A 20,276-nucleotide genomic window follows, 5' to 3' on the forward strand; every position below is an offset into this window, starting at 1 on the left:
CACAGGGAAGCCCCTCCCCCTTTACTTTAGCTCTTATCGGATTGGGTGAATGCACGTGCGTCTCAGTCAATGGGTGGGCCCAACCAGGAAGGCTGTGGAATATTCAGAGACACTGGTAGAGAAAAGACTTTTATATTGCTTTAAAAGTGAAGTTGGTTTGACCTAGATTCTTATCCATATTTTTCTTCCTCTAGAATATAAACTGCCATATCTGTACTTCCTTGCTCAAGAACCATGGAACATGCGCGCGCACACACACACACACACACACACACACACACACACACACACACACACACACACACACACACACACACACAGTGGAATTTAAAGTTAGGCAGTGGGGGGAAAGTCCCTGCTAATCTAGGACCTCCAGTCTTGCCTTCTTTCTTTCCACTGACATTCACACGGCTTCCCTTCTCTTCTCCCCCTCTTCTCTTCCGCCCTCATTTTCCTCCTTCTATCTCTCCACATGTTAATGTGGGGCATTCCTGGTGAATGAGTCACAGTCTGAACAGCGCTTTTCAGTTTGTGTCCTCCAAAAAGAGCTGAAAAAGTGTGTGTAGGCAGACGAGTGCAGCGAAGTACAAATGAAGAAAGTTGTGCATAGTGGGGAAAATATGAGTAAAAATGACTAAAAGTGTTGTTGGTTTGAGAACTTGTTGCTTCTTGAGGATACAAGTGAGAGAAAGAAAAGGGACTAAGGAGGGAGATCAGGAAATGGTTATTAGACTCTGAGTCTGTTTACACACCAACAGCTGTTGCATGTCTTTGCTTTCTTTTTCTTTTTCCCTCACTCTCTCTTTCTCCTTCTAGACATGTAGCCTTGATTAGGGAATGGTAACAATGACTCATCAGTGTCTGGGTTGCGTATGTTTGCGTGTGCACGTGCATACTTGCACATGTATGTCAGGAGTCTCCGAGCACTACCACAAGCAAGCATGTAATGTGTGCATGAACGGTGAAAGTGAAAAGTGAAGTGTGTCGCTCCATGCATTGTGCGTCGCGTGGTTACCAATCCCCAAAACAGTTATATCACTAAGCCCAAGAATAGTCTTGTGTGATAGCTAGCTAGGGTGTGTGTGCATGTGCGTGTGGCTCCAGAGTTGTTATGTCTGGATATGTTGCTGTGTGTGTGTGTGTGTGTGTTCTATTTTGTTATGTTTGTTTGTGCCAAGGTGCCTGTGATTTCTGCCAGAATTAACTGCTCAAATGTCGGTGTGTTCTCCAAGTGGAGTGTGTGTTAACAATTTTGTGTGTGTGTGTGTGTGTGTGTGTGTGTGTGTGTGTAAGTGCCCATGTCAGCTCTACATGTGCTTAGGTGTTAATCTGGGCATTGTCTGCAGCTTTAAAATGTGTTTGTCTTGAAGTATACAAGCTATGTCCATCTGTGTCAGTGTGAGTGTGTGGCTTTAAAGGTGTGTTTGTGTGTGTTTGTGCATGTTAAGATCAAAGAACAAAGCATGGCTGGACTCGTGGTCCCTCCAGACGTTACGTTGCTCTGCTCTGGAGCAGACCCAGCAGCCGAAATAGGTCGACTGACAGCACCCCTCCTCTGGGTGGGGGAAAACCGGAAAGAGAGATGTGGCCTGGGTGGAGGTATAAGCTGGTATCCAGGCTACATGTTGAACATTAAACAGATCTGGAGTTATATGTATAGCGCTTGTTGACAAACTGTGATCAGGTTAGAGAAATGTATAATTTTATCAATGTTATTTACAAGAAAAGCACAGCTTTGAATGCATCTCTACAATCCAATTTATTAAAAAAAAAAACACACTTCATAAAATAGGTCACTACATCCTCACATCTTCGAGATTGTTTTTGTATTTTTATAATCTTAGATGTAGTTTAGCATTTGGAGATAAATTGTCTTCAGAAATTAAAAAGTAAAAAAAAGGCAGGGATTTTTTTTTTGATTTATAATAAGTTGCATGATTTTTCATTTCCCCAGGGACAGTGAGTGTTAAACACTTGTAGCACTGCTGCTGTCTTGGCCTGTTCTTTCTGGTAAAAAACAAAAACAAAAACAACAACTTTAGCTTACTGGGCGTAACCCGGATTAAAAATAATTGCATAAAATAGCCTGTAATGAGTAAATAAAGCTTTTAAAAGTGCGGACCTGTACCAACTAGAGGTTTCTTATTAGAGGAACCATTTATGCTTATGAACACTTATGAATCTATTACTACACAGGTGCTTTAAATATTTGAAAATATATATGTATTTGTATGCATCCACCAACATAAAAATGGCATCAACTGTTCTGATAGCAGAGTATAATAATGTTAATGGAAGCTCACAAAATGTCACCTTTGCGTATTTAGTTTAGCTTTTCAAGTTACTGTACAATATAAATGACATTAACTGTAGGAAAGTAGAGATGCAGAGGAAGGTCATAATGGGGTTTATCCCCCCACCAAGGAACAAGGACAACATCCAATGCTACTAGACAAGTCTGGAAGTTCTTTTTGGCAGCGCACATCTTTTGCCATCGCGGCCCATACAGCATTTGGCTTGGACGGGGGGGAATTTGCACAAGCAGGGGTTGATGCACCACTGATTTTACAAGTCTCAGTCATTGCTTCTCTTTCTGCATTTTAATGTTTTGTCAAAAACCATTGTCTGCCATAACAGACACACACACATACAATCAAGATGTAAGTACAGTAAGATCCTGTGTCCAAACATAGCAACTTTCCAACTTATGATTTACATTCCACAGCAAATCAGCAGGCAGCCCAAATTGACTGTTGCACAGAACAGACTCAGGATCAGGAGTGTGGATGTGCGTGTCTTTATGCACATTTCTGTAGGTGATTTTTAGATGCATACTCATCACATCAGCTGCTTGTGTGCATCTCTGCATGTGTGCTTGTTTCCATGCTGCTCTGCAGACAATCCGTGTTGCTACTGAGGGCATGGCAGCACAGGAACTCCTGACTTCCTGCTCCATCACTGAACCTCGCCCTGCCCATGACAAAGATGTCCTCAGAACTTGACTCACCAGAGATGGACCGGGTGGCTCTGTAGTGTGTGTGTGTGTGTGTGTGTGTTTGTGTGTCTCTGTGTGGGTCTCTGTTTATGTGGATGTAGCATCACCTGCGTGTCACCTATCCGGGATGTGTATATTCAGCACACTTTGCTATGATAAAGCTGTTCTTCACATTTTCTGCTATGTCCCATCTCCATCTGTCTTTTTTTTAGTCCTTTCTTTTTTTTACCACACTTTCTGATAAGATCTGTGGGGATTTCATTTTTAGATCTTAGATATGATATTCAGCCGTACTGTTTAGAGTGTGCATGTGTGTGCATGTGTGTATTGGCTGAGCAGTAAAGGAAGCTGTCGTGGGAGTGTCTTGCTCTTGGAGGACAGATAACATTAGCCTGCTGATGCTTACATAACTTCCAGGCAACGCCACGTCACAACTGACCCAGACACACACATACCCACAAAAAAAAGGCATGCACATACAAATCCACATCTAGATTGGACAAGTGCCTCCATGGGAAGTCTACAAAGATTGTTTTTCTGTGTGTGTGTTGTGCTTTTAAAATGAAGTGAAATTGTTTTTTAAGTCAGTTTATTTTGAATACATTTTTTAGAAAATCCATCTGAATCTTGTTCTGTATGTAGGTCAGCTCACAAACGGGCTTCTTTGGTCTGTTACCAGCGACACACACACACACACAGACACACACATACACACACACACACTTTCCCAAGTGGGTCTGTGTTTACTTCAGTGTGTAGCCCACATGTGCAGGGCTGAAAAGAAAGTGTTGTACTTTTTTTTTTTTTTTTTTTGGAAGATGATGCTTATAAACTTATATACACACAAACAATCTCATAGATCACACCCGGTTCATCAACAGACATTTGTGTTTATGTGGTGTGCATAAGTACGTGCATTATTGCAGACATAAGTAATTGTGTGTGTGTGAGACCAGGACAGTTTGTGTTTGAGAGTATGTGTTGTGCTTTGGGGGCCCAGCTGCAGCTGTTTTTGACAGCTGTATCATGAGAAACATCTGATGAAATGTTGCATCATCTCCTCTGTCTGTGTATTTGTGTGAATGTATGGATAGCATTTGGACAAAGTCACAAGATTGTGTTTCCTTAGTTTTGTTTTTCTTTTAAAAGAATCTGTATAGAAGAAATAAGCATTTGTCTTACTGCTTGTCGGAAATTAATGTGTGTTTGGCCAAGTACCACACAGGATGTTTACCATAGATATGTATATTCCTTGTGTAAATCTTTGGTGACCAAAAATTTGATGTTCTGAGCTGAGCTTGCTTCAAGTTTCAGCTCAGAACATCAAATCTTCTGTTGCCTTTTTCTTCAGCTACAAGTCTTGTGTTGTCCTACATTTTCTATTTTAACTAAAGCTGTTTATATATTCATACTCTTTCCCATATATCATGGAAATGTATTGTTATCTGGGTTTAACTGGCTACACCTTTTGCCATGACAACAGTGCTTTCGCATTCAACAACTGCCTGTTGCTTCAGCTCTTCCCTGGTGTGTCGTGCATTTGTCACACACAGTGCACACGATCAGCCAGTCTAAGCTCTTATCACACCTTCCCAGATTTCACAATGTTGTGATTACAAAGATCAGCACAAATTCAACCAATCCCTTTGTGTTCTGTCACCTCACAATTTTGTACTGTCCACTATACATCCAGATCTGTTACAAGTTCTAAAACAATTAAGATCAGTTAAATTAAAATGGATGTAATGTGGTTACACATAATGTTTTATAAACTGTAGAGGCATTGTGACAGTGATCGGGCTTGTCCAGCTGTCCCGTGCACGTTTCCTTATCCCAAAGCAGATAACAGGAGGCGGAGCCAACATAACAGGTGTAGACACCTGGGCCTGGTGGTTTCCTGCCTATAAATCCCTACCTTTCCTCAGTTTTTAAGAGCTCTCCTCACCTGGCTATCTGTTTGCATTTTACTGTTAAGCATCACACACACTCACGGCTGATTGAACTGATTATCAAACGTCACGGTACATCATGGTTATTTTCTGTTTCTGTTTTCATATTTCATTGTTAAAATAATAATAATGTCTTTTGTCATGGCTGTAGAGCCAGCATGGGAACTGTGTGTTTGTTGTGTGCACTCAGAACTGTTTTCTTACAGTAACAAGTTGCATTTTTTTTATGAGTTATAATTAGAAATTTGCAATTGTTTTTCTTTTTTTGCTTTTTTCAGTTGCTCCCTCAAGTTTATTCCAAAAAATTCCTAAAATGTTACAACATGCATTAAATTTTTTCGACAAGCCGTGACATTCTGAAGGGACCATGTTGTTTTTCAGTGGCTGGTTATGAAATCAGTATCCACTTTTGACATTATTTCTTTAGACATGTTTAAAGCAAAAGCCCTTATTTGTTTTGCACAACTATACTAAATAATTAATTTATAAAAAGTATAGTGAAAATGAACTATTCTTCATTTAGCCAGGAACTCCCTTCATGCCTCTCACAGATCCAGACTACACATGCTAAAGCCCCATAGTCCCTCAGGTACAGTGACTTCATTCTACACGCAGGATGTGACCTCATAATAGATCTTTACCTGACCTCCCCAGCAGTCAGAAGTGGAAGAAGCAGCAGATGGAACATGAGAAGGGAGGAGAGCGTAGGAGAGGAGAGTTTGTTAGCTGCGTTGTCTGGGATTCCAGTCGGATTAGCCAGAGGAAGTCGTGACTCTATTTGTGGTGCTTAAAGGGTGAAGCTGAAGGCAAGACCAGAGTGACGTTACCACAATGTTAATCAAAAAACACTCTGACTTATATGAACACGTACACACACACGGACGCACTTACAACCACTCCAATGCATGTGTCGGTCCGCTTGATTATTCTGAGCTTTTCTAAATGGTGGTCAGTCTAATACTATATGAATTATAGGTGTGTGTGTGTGTGTGTGTGTGTGTGTGTGTGTGTGTGTGTGTGTGTGTGTGTGTGTGTGTGTGTGTGTGTGTGTGTGTGTGTGTGTGTGTGTGTGTGTGTGTGTGTGTGTGTGTGTGTGTGTGTGTGTGTGTGTGTGTGTGTGAAGGGTAGCAGCACAAAGAGCGTCTTGTGTTCTGAGAAGAGGCTGGGGGGTGAGCCTGTTGGGTCCAGTCCTGGGGGCCAGGGATGGGAATTTTCAGTTGTGTGTGTGTGTTTGTGTGTGTGAGCAGAGGAATGCTGCTGTTTGCTGAGTGAAGAGCACAGAGGCAGCAGAGACTGTCCAAACACATGTATGTTTGCCAAGTGTGTGTGTGTGTGTGTGTGTGTGAGAGAGAAGGTGACAGAGACACAGAGAGGGAGAGTGTATTTGGGACAGTGTGAACATAAGGGAAGGTGTACCATGGATGGAAAGAGCTTTAGAAGAGCTCTGTGTGTGTACTATGAACTTCTACTCAATGAGTACTTTCATATCCCCTCGAGTCTCCATGGTAGGTGAGCAGACAGGACTGAAAGAGGTCTGTCTCCACATACCTGTGACCTTCACACACACAAGGCTACACTGTAGACTTTGGCCAAGTTTTGTTTGTGCGTGCGTAGGTGTGTGTTTGTGTGTTTACTGTACTCATACATGTTTGGCTGATGAGAGGTCAGGAAGGTGGGTGAGAGAAAGGAAAGAGTGGATTGTTTAAGGAGGGAAGAGAAGGAAGGAAAGAGTGGCTGAGGGAACAGGAAAGATAAAGTTAGAAGCGAATAATATTTGAATAAAGAGGAGAGATTGGAGGATGTTGTAAAGGGTGATGGAAGGGAAATTGGGAAATTAATGCAGAAGGAATTTATGGAAATATCATTGGAAGGTTGTAGAACAAGAGGCAATGGGAGGAATAGGATGGTAATAAAAGCAGAATTGATGAAGAGCAGACGAGTGAAAGTACAGAGATGGATGGAGGCATAGCTAAAAGTTGAGACACATGTATGGATGGAACAGAAGTTGGGAGGAGGGAGAAATGCATTGACAGAGAAGTCTGAAAGGAGAAATGATGGAGGGAAAGAGGAAATGAGAGAGGTAGCATTTTTGGGGGGGGGGGGGGGGGGGGGGGGGTGAAAACAGGAGTTACCGGGTCAGTGAAATGGGCCTTTTTAAAAGGGACCAGATTTTAGAATAATCAGCTGACATTTGACTGGTGTCAACATGGACAGAAAATATTAGTTTGGCTTAATGGCTACATGTGTGTTTGTAGGTAGTGTAGTGTGTGTGTGTGTGTGTGTGTGATTTATTATTTGATTTATTCGGAGGCCAAGTCTGCCTCCAGCTATCCCGACGGGGATGCCGATGACTTTACCAGCCGCAGACCTCCATCACAGAGGAGACCGGTGGAAGAGCGAGACAGAGAGATTTGATGGGGGGAGATATGGATACTGGAAAAGTCAACATCATTTTTCAGTCTGTTAATTCTATAAGATCTTCTTGCTTTTACTTCAGAACACAGATTTTCATTTTCGCTGAGCAGTCGAGTGCCTTCATGTTGCACGCATGTCTATGATGATGCTTTGGTTGAACACAAACCGCTTTCTGCCTGTTCGACAGGCAAAGAGTGACATTTATATTTACAATTGTGTGCACTTTGGGGTCATGCAGCCAGATGTAAAGGGAGAAGACTCTTTCAAGTCAAGTAATGGAGGTTGTATTACCTCTAGACTTCTCGATAAGAGAGCAGTCATTAGTATAAACCTAAACATATCACATAGCCCTGACTGTCATTGTGTGTGGCCATGTTTGTGTTTCCACATGTGTACTGGCAAATTGTGAAGGAGATGTTGCTTTTTAAGCTGCAAGCATAAATGAATAGGTAAAGAAATAAACCTTCTCCTCCCTCCCCAGGTCCTGCCGAGGTTCCCATGATGTCCCCAAATGGGTCAATCCCCCCCATCCATGTACCACCAGGATACATCTCACAGGTTAGTTGGGGGTTGTGAGTCTCTTTACTCTCAGACATGTTTTTCTATGTTCACTGCGTGTTTGCTTTGTGTGGGGGAGTTTCAATCAAAATACTAATCAGACACAGAGAGAGACCAACATGAGAGTGTGACTGAATTTAATTAGCTAGGGGTTGCTGTTCTGAAATAAAAGTCTGCGAAATTGATTGATTTAACGTGATTTAACATTGCCTCTACAAATTATATTTGAATTTATTTGAATTATTATATCTTTAGGTAACGAGGTAAGTAGCAAGTGTGAAAAACTTAACATGTTTTCATGGCAAATATTATTCAGCATTTATTAGGTTTGCACATTAGTCGGAGTTGAGCAGCACGCCTCCTGGTGTGAATCAGCATACCAAATACAATTCCTAGAATGCAGTGAGGAAAATGAAATCATGTTTATTAAAAGCCAATCTTCAGATGGGTTTTTTATATTTTTCTATCATCTCCCAGGTTGATTGCGTTGCAAGAATGTTTGTGCAACAGAAGAGTTTTGTAACAAATAAAATAAGAGTTGAATGCTTTGCATTTCTGTTGTGTTATTGGACTTGTAGCTTTCAGATGTGGATGGTGTTTAGTTTTTTTAAGAACACCAACTACATGCATTAATGTGATAGCTGGAAGGTTATTTTTGGCACACATGTTCTGACTTTCTCATGTGTCTGTGTGTTCTCTGTCAGATGTCCTCACAAGGATGAGAAAGTTTCCTTAAGTGAGAATTTTATCTGTGCCTTTAAAAATGTTTTAAGTTTGTGAGTTTGTTAAAAGGTTTGGGGGAGTTAAAGGTTAGTGAGCAGTGAAATGAGTCAGTGGACTGTCACAAATACATCTGGGGTCTGCTTGTGGTGGGATTCTGTTTCTGTGCCAATGGTAGTCAGGTCATTGGCTCATGGTGTGTGTGTGTGTGTGTGTGTGTGTGTGTGTGTGTGTGTGTGTGTGTGTGTGTGTGTGTGTGTGTGTGTGTGTGTGTGTGTGTGTGTGTGTGTGTGTGTGTGTGTGTGTGTGTGTGTGTGTGTGTGTGTGTGTGTGTGGGTGGGTGTGTTTGCAGGGACTGGGCCAACTATGAGCGGGAAACACTGTCACTCTTACACAAACAAGCCAGATAGTGGAGACAGGCAATGGGTGGGTAGGTTTTTGGGTGGTGAGGGCTGGATGAAGGGGTGGATGGAGAAAGAGCACTGCGGTGGAGGGAATGGAGGGAATGCGCTTTGACAGATGGATTTTGCACGTGTGTTTGTGTCCTGTGTGGTTTGCGCTGAAGTATGAGTGCGTAAATGTGCATACGTTCATTTGTCTTGTCCCTTCTAGTTTCTATTATTTGGAATACGTGTGTGACTCCTTGCTAGTAAATCCTGTGTGGGTTGGTTGGATCCACATGTACTCATGCAGGGACTTTGCCCCTGTTTTTCCGTAAACACTCTGTTTTCGCCTCTGCAGCAGGGCTGGCGACGCAGCGCAGATTGGGGGCCTCCTGCTCTCCCCCCTCCTTTCTATTTTTCACACTCAGATTAGTTCTGTAACCCCCATTCCTCCCCTCCTGACCCCCTTCAGTACTCTCACCTCTTTTTTTCTGTATGTCGTATTCTGGCACTCAGTCTGTTGCCTCTTGGTGTTGGGGGGTAGGGTTGTTGTTTTTCTAGGGACCAGTAGATGACTTCCTCTCACTGCAGGGGGTATGTGTTTGGTCTCTGCTTGGAATGTAAGGCTGTGAAAGTCTCTGAATAGTTGGTGTGTGTGTGTGTGTGTGTGTGTTAGTGTGTGTGTGTCCCAGTGCATGAATGTGAAAGTGAATACACGTATGGAATGTATGTTAATTTGAGGCAATTCTTTAAAATTTAAAATATGCAGACCTTCTGATGACGAAATTGATGCGCTTGTTTTAACCACCTCACAGGAAAAAAAGCCTTCTGTCAGCACAGTGCCCCTAGTTCTTTTGTTAAATATCTACCATGAAACAGGACAGGTCACCCACTCCTGCAAATAAGCGGATAACAAAATACTCTTTGCACAATAGCCATTTTATAAGGGCTTTTAAATCTTTAAAATGTTCTTAAAAATAAAGAAGAGTATTCAAGACTCAAGAATTTTATTCCATTTGAGAAAAAATAAAATCCAATGCCAAATGCCAGTATTAAATTAAATACTGATAAACAAGCTGAATTGTGTGAGCACTACTCTGTAAAATCTCCATTCAACAATACAGGAGTTGCCGTGAGGTTTAGGGCCCTCTCATGAATTGTGGTTACCAAAGTTCTCAGGCCTTACTGCCATTCGGAGCTGCCAGTGTGCAGAATTTCCAAGTGTAGTGTTAACTGTGAAATCCCAGAGCCTTTTTCACCTTATTCTTCTTTGTGTTTTCCGCAGGTGCTGGAGGATACCACGGGGGTCCGCCGGGTGGTTGTGACCCCACAGTCTCCAGAATGCTACCCTCCCTCCTACTCTCCAGCCCTCTCCCCTACACACCACCTCCCCCCCTACTTGCCTCATCCTCACTTCATCCCCAACTCTTTCTACCCCCCTGTCAGCCCAGGAGATCTGCCTCCTCACCAGTACTACCAGCACCATCTTCCCCCCATGTACGGCGATCCAGGTACTGACATGCTGAGTGGACCCTTTACCATTTCTCTGTTTTTAAAATCAATCGGTGGGCTTTAAACACAAAATCACTTCTAATCTTTGCTGTTTTGCAGAAATCATTCCAGTTTATGGGATGTCTAACTACATAGGCAGAGAAGAGACATACAGTAAGCCACAGCCCAAAAAGATAAAAGAACAGAGACAACTGGAGCGACAGAACCGACTTAATTCACCTCCCTCCACTCTCCATAAGGGCAGCCTGGGGCCAGCACACAACGGATACAGGTGACCTTACCACTTCTGCTGTACTTGTTTTATATTTTGATGGTCCAGTTTTCCAGACATTATCCACTCTACAACATTGTGTTTCAATGAAACACACCAGTGTCATCTAAATCCAACTATTGGGCTGTATGTTACACTTACACAAGCTAACTTGTCAAACTGAGAGAATTTAAGCTGTATGCTTTTTACAGTTGCTAGAAAATTAAAAAGATATTTTGTAGACTTTCTGGTGTACCTTTTTAAATAAATGATGAACCAACAAAAGCAATTTATGAACAACATTGTCTTTTTAGGCCTGAGTTCCCATTTCGGTTTGAAATGCAAGTAGAAAAAAAAATAGCATTCAGAGGGAGTTTCCTATTTCTTATCCGACCAGAACAAGTGCATAAATAGCAACTCGTGGCCATTTGTTGTGACCAGGATGTTTTTTTTCCAAATAGGAATGAAATTCTACGAGGTCAAAAAAATGTGTCGATTATTATTTTTTTTGTTCCCGTCACTGTGGATTAAATTTTGGTTGGATATTAACTCTCAATGCAGCAACAAGTCACACGCCTCATCGCTTGGTTCAGCGGGGTCTGGGGGAGGAGGCAGCAGTCCAGGAGGAAAGAAGCCAGAGAAACGACTTCGAAGCAGTCCACGAAACAGTGAACCAGAGACACACACGCAAGGTAGGACTCACACACGAAGCAGGTAAAGGCTGGTACACACTCTTTATTTACAGTGAGAGTTTTCCTTTCCACCAAGCATACATAGTTTTTTTTGGTGGGTTTGTTTTGCTCTGACTTTAAACATAGAGTAACACCTTTAGTCAATAGGTCGCATAGAACAGTCGCTGATTGTCAGAAACCTGCACCACACGCACGAGTCCAATCAAAGGACCATAGCAGCATAACAAACCCAACAACAAGAAGACATATTCTATGTGTGCATTCCCTCTTGTCAGACTGCATCACTGTATTGCCTTTTTATTTTCCAAATAGAGAACTTTGCAGCATGCAACAAAATCAGCTCGTTTGTCTTTGTGGTTCTATTCTCTGTGACCCCCTCTCTCTCTTTCTCTAAGTGACTGGCTTTGTCCTCTTCAACCTCAGTGCCCCTCTGCATTCATGTGGGCAAGATAAAACACACCTTTCATTCCTCTCTTTCTCTCACTCTTTTTTTTCCCACAGTAAATCACCAAAAAAATGAATGAATGAATGCAGCTTTACTGAGGTGAAGGGACCTACAGAGGGGGGGATTGAGGTGGTAAGGTAGGGATGGGGGTAAGAGGGGTTGTCTGGGTAACCACATAGCTGAACCCATCCCTGAGCGCTATCGTTTTACCCTTGCTACAATACTGGCCTTGTTGGTGAAAACTGAGCCACATAAGGGTGAGAGAGAGTGAGGCTGGGGGGAGAAGAGGAGGAGGGGGGAGTCACATACCTGTAGTGTCTCGCTTGAGATGAAGGAAGCCTTTGAGCTCCGAGGTGTAGACACCACAGCTCAGCGATATCGCATCGGTGCACATAAAGAGCACATGTGCAAAGACATTAGGGCCACACGCCTACTTGTGGTGCTCTTCCTCTTTAATGACATGTCTTTTGTCTGACTTATTAAAAAGAGCAGAGTGGCTCGTGTATGCACAGACACACATCTAAAAGACAGGGAGGCCAATCTCAAGAGGTGATGACAGGAAAACAAAAAGCCACACATTCAAATTCAGCTTTTCCCCCTTTGCTTTAGACCCTCACAGCATGGTATCAGGTAAGAGGAATAACACATCTGGTGGGTGTTTGTGTGTGTCCCAAATTGACGCTATTGTTGCATCGCTCGAATATATTATCATGTTGTTATGCAATTTTGCTTTCGTGCTGACAGAATTGCATTGTGTATCGAATATTGTTTGGACTGACTGACTGACTGTATATTTTGTATTGCAAAACTGTTGAATGTGCATAAACATAACCGTTGTAGTTTGGTTGAGCTGGAGGAAAACATTATGCAAGGTTTGTTTTGTTGCTTCACACTAATTGCCAACAAACAAAAAGAAATTTCTCACTTGCCTTCAGTTGTATTTTGCCATGCAGATTGTTTTGGTTTAAGTTTTGCCCAGATTTTAAGAAACATGTCTCTGAGAGTTGTCTTTTTACCTCAGTTCAATTGAAGGAACAGGAATTTAGTTTGTGTTGCAAATAGCAGTAAGAGTTCAGTCCTTTCCACAAAGAAAAATCCTCTCTACTCTTCATATTTTACAGTTAATGCTATCAATCTAAAAGTGACGCCTTTTACATTCTTTTTAAGAAGACTTAGTCACATGAGATGACTGAAAATAACAAGTTTAACAATAGTGATGATCAGCTTTATGAATATTTTCAGCCACAGTGATTTTTTTATTAATATAAATGAATGATAAAGCAGTTAGAAGATGTTTGGTCATTTTATTGACTAAACAAGTTAATTAATTAACCCCCCCAAAAAATTGACACAAGAATTAATAAAAATAATCATTAGCTGCACAGTGTTCGAAACAGATAAGAAAACATTTGCAAATTAAACAAAATATTTTTACAAATCCATATATAGTAAGTGAGGAAAATCTTTATCTCAGTGCTTATTTTCAACAAATTAGTATCATTTTTCACACACTGATGCACACAATCACCAATAGACAGTGTGTTTGTGTGTGTGTGTGTGTGTGTGCGTGTGCAAGTCTGGACATCTGCAAATATGAAACCTGTGCATACAGAGGAGGCAGTGTTTGACTCCGCTGCAGTGCAGGGAGGCTGCACAGCTTTCTACAGTACCCACAGACACCCACAAATGTGCGCACACATCAGGATGACATAGAACACAACAGAAATTGGAAAGAAAGGTCGACGCTTTTACAGCTTCATGTGACTCAAAGAACAGACATAATGGTCAGAAACATGTCAACGTATCATTTGTTGTCTGTTCTGGTCTGCCAGGGTCTCAGTACTGAGCTGGAGATCAGGCTGAGTCAGCTAGATGTACCACACAACACACATACATGCACCAACACGCAGACACACACATACAGTGTGCACAAACACCCCATGACTGGGCTTCCTGTAAAACAATCAGAGCATGAGGGTCCAGAGGATGGCGGGAGGTAGTGGTGGTGGTGGGGCGGTGGGGGGGGTAAGAGAGAGTAGAGGAATGTAGGGTTTGAAGGACAGATGAGAGAGGAGGGAGATGGGTGGAAGTTTGTGAAGAGAAAGAAACTAACCCAGAACATCACAGGGAACTTAGAGACGGAAAGACAGGGAGACAGAGAGTTAAACAGTACAAACATTCCGACAAAGTAACTGCTTGGCCCGGCGCATCCAAGTATGGTCCAACCCAGAATACCACATACACACACACACACACACACTCACACAGAGCCGCCTACGCTTTGCCCTTGATGCCCTTGCTCCGTCTGTGTGTGTGTGTGTGTGTGTGTGTGTGTGTGTGTGTGTGTGTGTGTGTGTGTGTGGCTATTGCCCCAGTGCCAGTAAGGCAGCAGGCTGACTTGGCGAGTGCAGTGGCCGTTCCCCACTAAAGCCAGCTCTACAGGCCCTTTTCCTCAGAATTGTGCTGCTTGCTGAGCAGAAACAGATGTGTGCCTGGTCCCCTCTGTTCCTTCATCCTGGCTCTGCATCATCACCACCACAGATCCTTTCTCTCACTCACAGAGACAGGAATTTCAGGAGAAACAGATGGACCAGCTCCATCAGCTCCTCCATCTTTAGTTCTACGTCACTGCTAATTGCTGTGAATTTGCGAGAAACCAGATGTGTGCAATGACTGCTGACCATGTCAGCCTTGCGAATGGGACTTTAAGGAAAATAACAAGGGCCATAGATGTTTTGTGGATGTTGAGCTTTCTTTCTTTTCTACATGTACACTGTTTCTGAGGAATTTATTTTCAGTCGGACAGTCCTGAAAAGAAAACTCTACTGGAATTTCATGTTCGGTCAGTTCTTGGCACATTCTTTGCTTATCCACCCTCAGATCCAGGTTACATTAATTTTCAATTTTAAAATTTGTTTCTTTTTTTTAATGACATTTTAGGATTTAATATGAATTTGTTCTAAAAAACTAAACAAACAAATGAACATAGAAATGGAAACACGACATAGGTTGGTAGAAATCTGATTACTGATCTGCTGCATGTTTGTGCCGATTTATAGTAACCAGGTTACACATTATCACTAAAAGGTTTGTAAAAGAAACCCTTAACTATGTCGCTGTCGATAATGCGGATGGTGGTTCAGCAAGTTCACGAAGAGTTGAGGCCAGACAAGGCATAGTAAAGCATGAGTAAAATCTTTTTGCATTAGTAAAACAACTAAAATTCCTACTTATGGGACCCTTCCAGTGGCACCAAAATGGCAGGTATAGAGTACAAAGCCATTAAAAAACATTTCAAGGGCAGATCAATCACCACTATCCATCATTACCTCTTTCTTTCCTAATTAAGTTGCAGTGAGCTGACAGTTTTGGAACAATGAGAGTCAATACTATCAGACTTAAAAGCACTAGGTCCTGTAATGTGGAAATGTGTGAGCACACTTCCACCGTTTCTTGTTTTGATGGGAATCGCCATGGTGATAATCTCAGTCCCCCCCTCCCAGCAAACTCCAACCCTTTCCCACAAACCCAAATACGGCCATGTTTGCAGGGCAAGATGGAGGGCACTGAGGTGGAAGAGAGTGACTGGGAGAGTGAATGTCGAAAAAAAAGAAAAGACAAAGGTAAGACGGGAGGATAGGAAAGGAAAAAAATGGAAGGACAGACACTGGAGAATAAAAAAGTGGGTATGTGTAAAAAAAAAAAACAGAGCGGGAATAGGGGGTGGCCTTAGCTGCAGAGGAATGTCTTTCCCGCTGTTATCATGTAACAGAACTAGCAGGATTAGAAGGGGAGGTTGTTCTCGCCAGTCACAATGGCTCCCCCCCCCCACCCCACCCCACCCAAACACAAACATACACACACATCCCTCTGAATGAACCTTGTAATATAGTCGATAAGTGTGTGACATTGACAAACCACAGCACCTGTGTCACATTTACTGTAAATTCTTGTATTTGCTGTGGCAGGTTAGTGTTGTAGTAAAATAAATGATTTAAAAGAATCCCTGAGCTCTGAGGCCGAATGCTCTAACAATTGGTGTAGAATATCCTTAAGGTTCTTAAAATAAAGATATTAAAGAATTTTTAAACCAGTGCAGAGAGAACTGGAACCTTCTGGCTTTATGTTATTGCTCCTCATCTCTGACGATCAGTGACACAGCTCCCTCTCACTCATCAGGTAATAAACGCCTCACTTTTACAGCTTCTAAGAAATATAAATGAGGTAACATCAAAATAATAGTAATGTTAAAGGAAGCACTTCCCTGCTGCTGTGACGCTTTTTCTTCTGTCTTGCTGTCCATCGGGCTCTGGCAGTCTGCAGTCACTGTCTCAAGACTTTGTGAGCTGAGCAGGGTCAGATGGGTTCAGGGTTCTGAGAAATTCGTGCCCCCGTAATCCATCACTCCTTGGCCCGTTCGTCGCGCTGTTTGCAGCACGTAACATACACTTATGTGCATGCATGCTCCCTCACATCCATACTCTTCCAGGAAAAGTGGAGAGTTTTTGTGTCACTTGGCACTTAAGACGCTCATCTCTCCTTAGTGAGAGGGCTGCAGTGGACAAGGCTTCTCTCTGTCTCACTCTGTCTCACTCTGTCTACGTTTACATGCACACATGAAACCCGGTTATTGAGTGAAATTAGGTTAAGGCAGGGAATCGGAGAATGCAATTACACGTTTATGTACTCCCACTTATTTGTTTTAGTCTCAGTTTATATTGGACTTGTCTATGTCGCTATTTTGGACACAAGGGCACAAGAATAATGATCTTTGATAATATTGCGCTGCTTGGCTGCCATTTCAGTGTTTTCTGCACGCTTTGTCATGTTTGTGCACGCTTAAAAACCTGGTTATATATAGCCAGGAAATCAAGTTTCTCTATCAGAAAACCAGCTGTATTAACTAGATTCTCTCAGCCCATTAGCCCAATTAAGGGAATCGGGTTTCTCATTTACATGAAGTCTAATAAATCACGTTACTGCAGAAAGACGACATTAATCAGGAAGTTTGTTTTCATGTCTGCTTCCATGTCTGTGCCTCCAGTTTTTCAGAATGTAAGTTTACTTGTTTTCTTTCCATTCATCTGCCCTCGTTTCCTCAATTTCTTACTCTACTTCTCCATATCTCAGTACAAGGCTCTCTGTCTATCTCTCTCTAATCCCCTTTATAAACAATCAGGACTCTGACCATGAGAACCAAACCTTCACCATGACAACCACAATTTCGGGCATGTCTCAATGACTTCTCTACACTGTGTGTGTGTGTGTGTGTGTGTGTGTGTGTGTGTGTGTGTAGCCCAGCTGTTGAACAGATGGAATGCTCACTATGCAGCAGATGATAATGGTGTGGAATCCAAGGTCTGTGCCCCTCTCTACCTCAATTTCCCTCTTTTCTCTCATCCCTCTGTCTCAACCCATTCCTCCCTCCCTGTCTTCTTTTGTCTATCAGCCCTCTCATCTCTTTCTCTCTTCTTCTTGTTCCAGCTGAGTGTTTGTCACTTTGCTTTGTTCTCCCTGATTAGAGGCTTCTGAAGATGAGTATCATATCTCTCTTTGTTCCTTTAGGGCGACACACACACACACACTGTGTGTAGTAGGAGTTGAGTGAACGACTGTTGCCACATTTTTGAAATGTTTTTTCCAGGCCTTAAAGGTCTCTTTCTGTCCCGGTGCAGACGGACAGCGTCTAAGCACCACAGAGCATCATGCAGCAGGAATGCAACCTTCTCATAGTCAAAGTGACTCAGTTTTACTGTAGTGCTTTTTGCATGTAATGCCATTAATTTTAAAGTGTGTAGTTACACATTGTCCATGTATTTCAGGAGAATCAAGGGAGTAAGGAACGGGAAGAATTTTATTTTTTTCCATGCAACAGATTTACAGTGCGGAGAAGTTATTTCAGGTGTTCAGAGTTTTTACAAAAAGTTCTATTCATTTTCTATGTAGACAGTTCTAGGTCAGTGCAAGTTAAAAGCTTTAGTCCTTCAGAGGCTAATATAGGCTTGAAACACTAGTGGGTGAGTCATCAGTACAAAAGCACATATGTGCTTAAAATAATGATAAGCCTTAGAAATAGCGGAAGAACATAACATTAGGGAGACAGAGGTAACAAGTTGCTGTGCTTAGCTAAGATTATCAACTATGTAAAGTACTTCCTAAACCAGCCGCTGCTTTCACTTCCAGTTTTTGTTTTTGGTATTTTTTTTTTTTTCTTTTTTCGGTACTACAGTACTACAACATTGAAATCAGTGGTGCGCATCTGCTCTGCATCCTCTGATGTCACATGAAGTTGTGTAATCCTTGCCTCACATCTTCCTAAGCCCTCTCCTCCCTCTCTCTTTTTATCCCTGCCTTTCACCTCCTCTCTGTTGATCCCTGGCTCGCTCTTTGTCTTTCAATTTCCTTGTGTTTTCATACCTAATCTCTTACCCAGACTCGTCTTGCCTGTCCGCTCTCTCCCTACTGTCTGTCCTTCAGTGTCTGTCTTTCTTCCTCTAAATCTCCCTATCGTCTGGTTTTGGCTCAGACTGCTTTTCTCCCCACTCCCCAATTCACAATTCCTCTTCTCTTCCTGCTGTCCATTGTGCTCCCTCTCTCCGTCTGGCTGTCCTCAGTAATCAAACCCAGTAGGCCAGAAGCAGACAGGATGTGAGGTCAGATGAGGAGAGGAAGTGAGGGTGCGTGGGCAGCACATAAACAGAAAGGAGAGGAGGTGAGGGTTTGTGACGACAGAGGAGTGCATGCATGTGTGTAGTTAAACTTGGATGATATTCCATTTCTGATTCAGCCATCATCATCAACTCTTTGTGGTTGTTCTCTATATTAAACACTTAAACAGCTGGACTCAACAACCACAGCGAGTCATAACACTCAGTGCTGAGGTAAAGCAGTAGTGTTTTTATTACTGTTTGCCTGAAGTATTAAATAAACCCCTTTCTTGTGTCACAAACTGAGTTTGTGGGTTGGCCAATATTTTTACATTGTGCTGAAATAAGTCTCATTCGGTGTAGAATAAATAGGGCCATAAATATCAGACTAATGTAACCCTTTAAGGTTGTGATACAGCCTTTAGAGAAAAGGTGAGTAGCAACTCATAAGCTAAACATAGTATTGTATTTTGCACAATTAACCCTAGAAAGTAAAGTGAACTAAATGGCATTTGCCAAACAGACTAAATATGGATCATTACTCAATCGGAGACATTAATTGTTGAATGTAATGACAGACTATTACTGATCTTTATTTGCTCTCATCAGTTTCTTATTGTTAATAAACAGACTTGATGACAGACAGACTTGAAACAGAAACATGATTCTCTTGTTATACACAGTAGGCTACAAGATTTAACATGTCTCTAGTTAAAGACAACAGTAAAAAATGTTTTTTTATTTTAGACTTCAAGCAGCAAAACAATGATTCTTCTCCTTTTCTTCCTGATTTAACTTCTAGAGGAGCTGTTCATTGGTTTTTACTGTTTGATTATTAACATCTGTTGTTTGCTGAACGTGGCCGCTGAAATGATGCTGGAATGGAATTCCGCCTCTTCCTTTCTTAGTGGTGTTAGCTGTACCAGGCAAGTAGTGACATGACCGCAGCATTAAACAGGTCATACGCTCCTTTTCCACTATGATGAATGAGTAGAAAAAGCTGTGTCGGCTTGTGGACTTGCAGGGCTGTTCATGTCTAGCGCTGTGGGTCTGAGTGTGTTTGCGTTAGAGCAAGGAAATTTCAGTTTGGTCCAAATGGATGGAAGAGGACAAGTGCGTATATAAAGAAAAGTGCACTAATGAGCTAATGTGTCTTGCAGTGATGCAGAGTGTGTACTTCACCTCTTGAACTCTACCCACACTCACACACAGTAGCTTAGCTCCCCTTCTGCTATCACCCATCAGCAGGCTCCTGTAAGTTGATACTAGGAGTTTAGACACACACACACACATACACACTGTCACTCTTTTTTATTCTTGTTAGCACACCCACACACACACATGCTCACACAAATTGAGGTCAAGTTGAGGTTGTGCTTCCATGACATCACTGTTGCCATGACTCATAAGTGTACCCCCAGGCACAGTAAGGCCCTCTCCTCCACAGAACCTGTCAGAGGGACCTTTGCAGCTATTCACTCACACACACACAAACACACACAGACTAGCGCAGTCACAAGCACACATGCAAACACACACATATCTCATTCATCACATACAGTGATTTTTGAACGCCATGCATGTGTGTGGGAATGCGTATGTGGTAGTAAATGTGTGTATCCTACATTTCTGTATGAACATAACACACTCATCACACAGATATGTATAGCTGATCTTCACACACACACACACACACATCCTGTGTGATTT

The 20,276-nt window shown here is 42.2% G+C and overlaps 1 protein-coding gene across 3 annotated transcripts in view; it reads left to right on the forward strand.

Moving 5' to 3' along the window:
- fndc3ba (fibronectin type III domain containing 3Ba) overlaps nucleotides 1-20,276 on the forward strand; it is an 83,044-nt gene that overhangs the window by 30,999 nt on the left and 31,769 nt on the right. For all 3 annotated transcript variants that reach the window (XM_067479183.1, XM_067479182.1, XM_067479184.1), the window contains 4 exons: nucleotides 7,841-7,917; nucleotides 10,306-10,531; nucleotides 10,632-10,803; nucleotides 11,344-11,474. In XM_067479183.1, the coding sequence (XP_067335284.1) occupies nucleotides 7,841-7,917; nucleotides 10,306-10,531; nucleotides 10,632-10,803; nucleotides 11,344-11,474 (606 nt within the window). The remainder of the gene's footprint in view (nucleotides 1-7,840; nucleotides 7,918-10,305; nucleotides 10,532-10,631; nucleotides 10,804-11,343; nucleotides 11,475-20,276) is intronic.

The sequence above is a fragment of the Channa argus genome, chromosome 16, assembly GCF_033026475.1.
Source record: "Channa argus isolate prfri chromosome 16, Channa argus male v1.0, whole genome shotgun sequence".
NCBI lineage: Eukaryota > Metazoa > Chordata > Actinopteri > Anabantiformes > Channidae > Channa > Channa argus.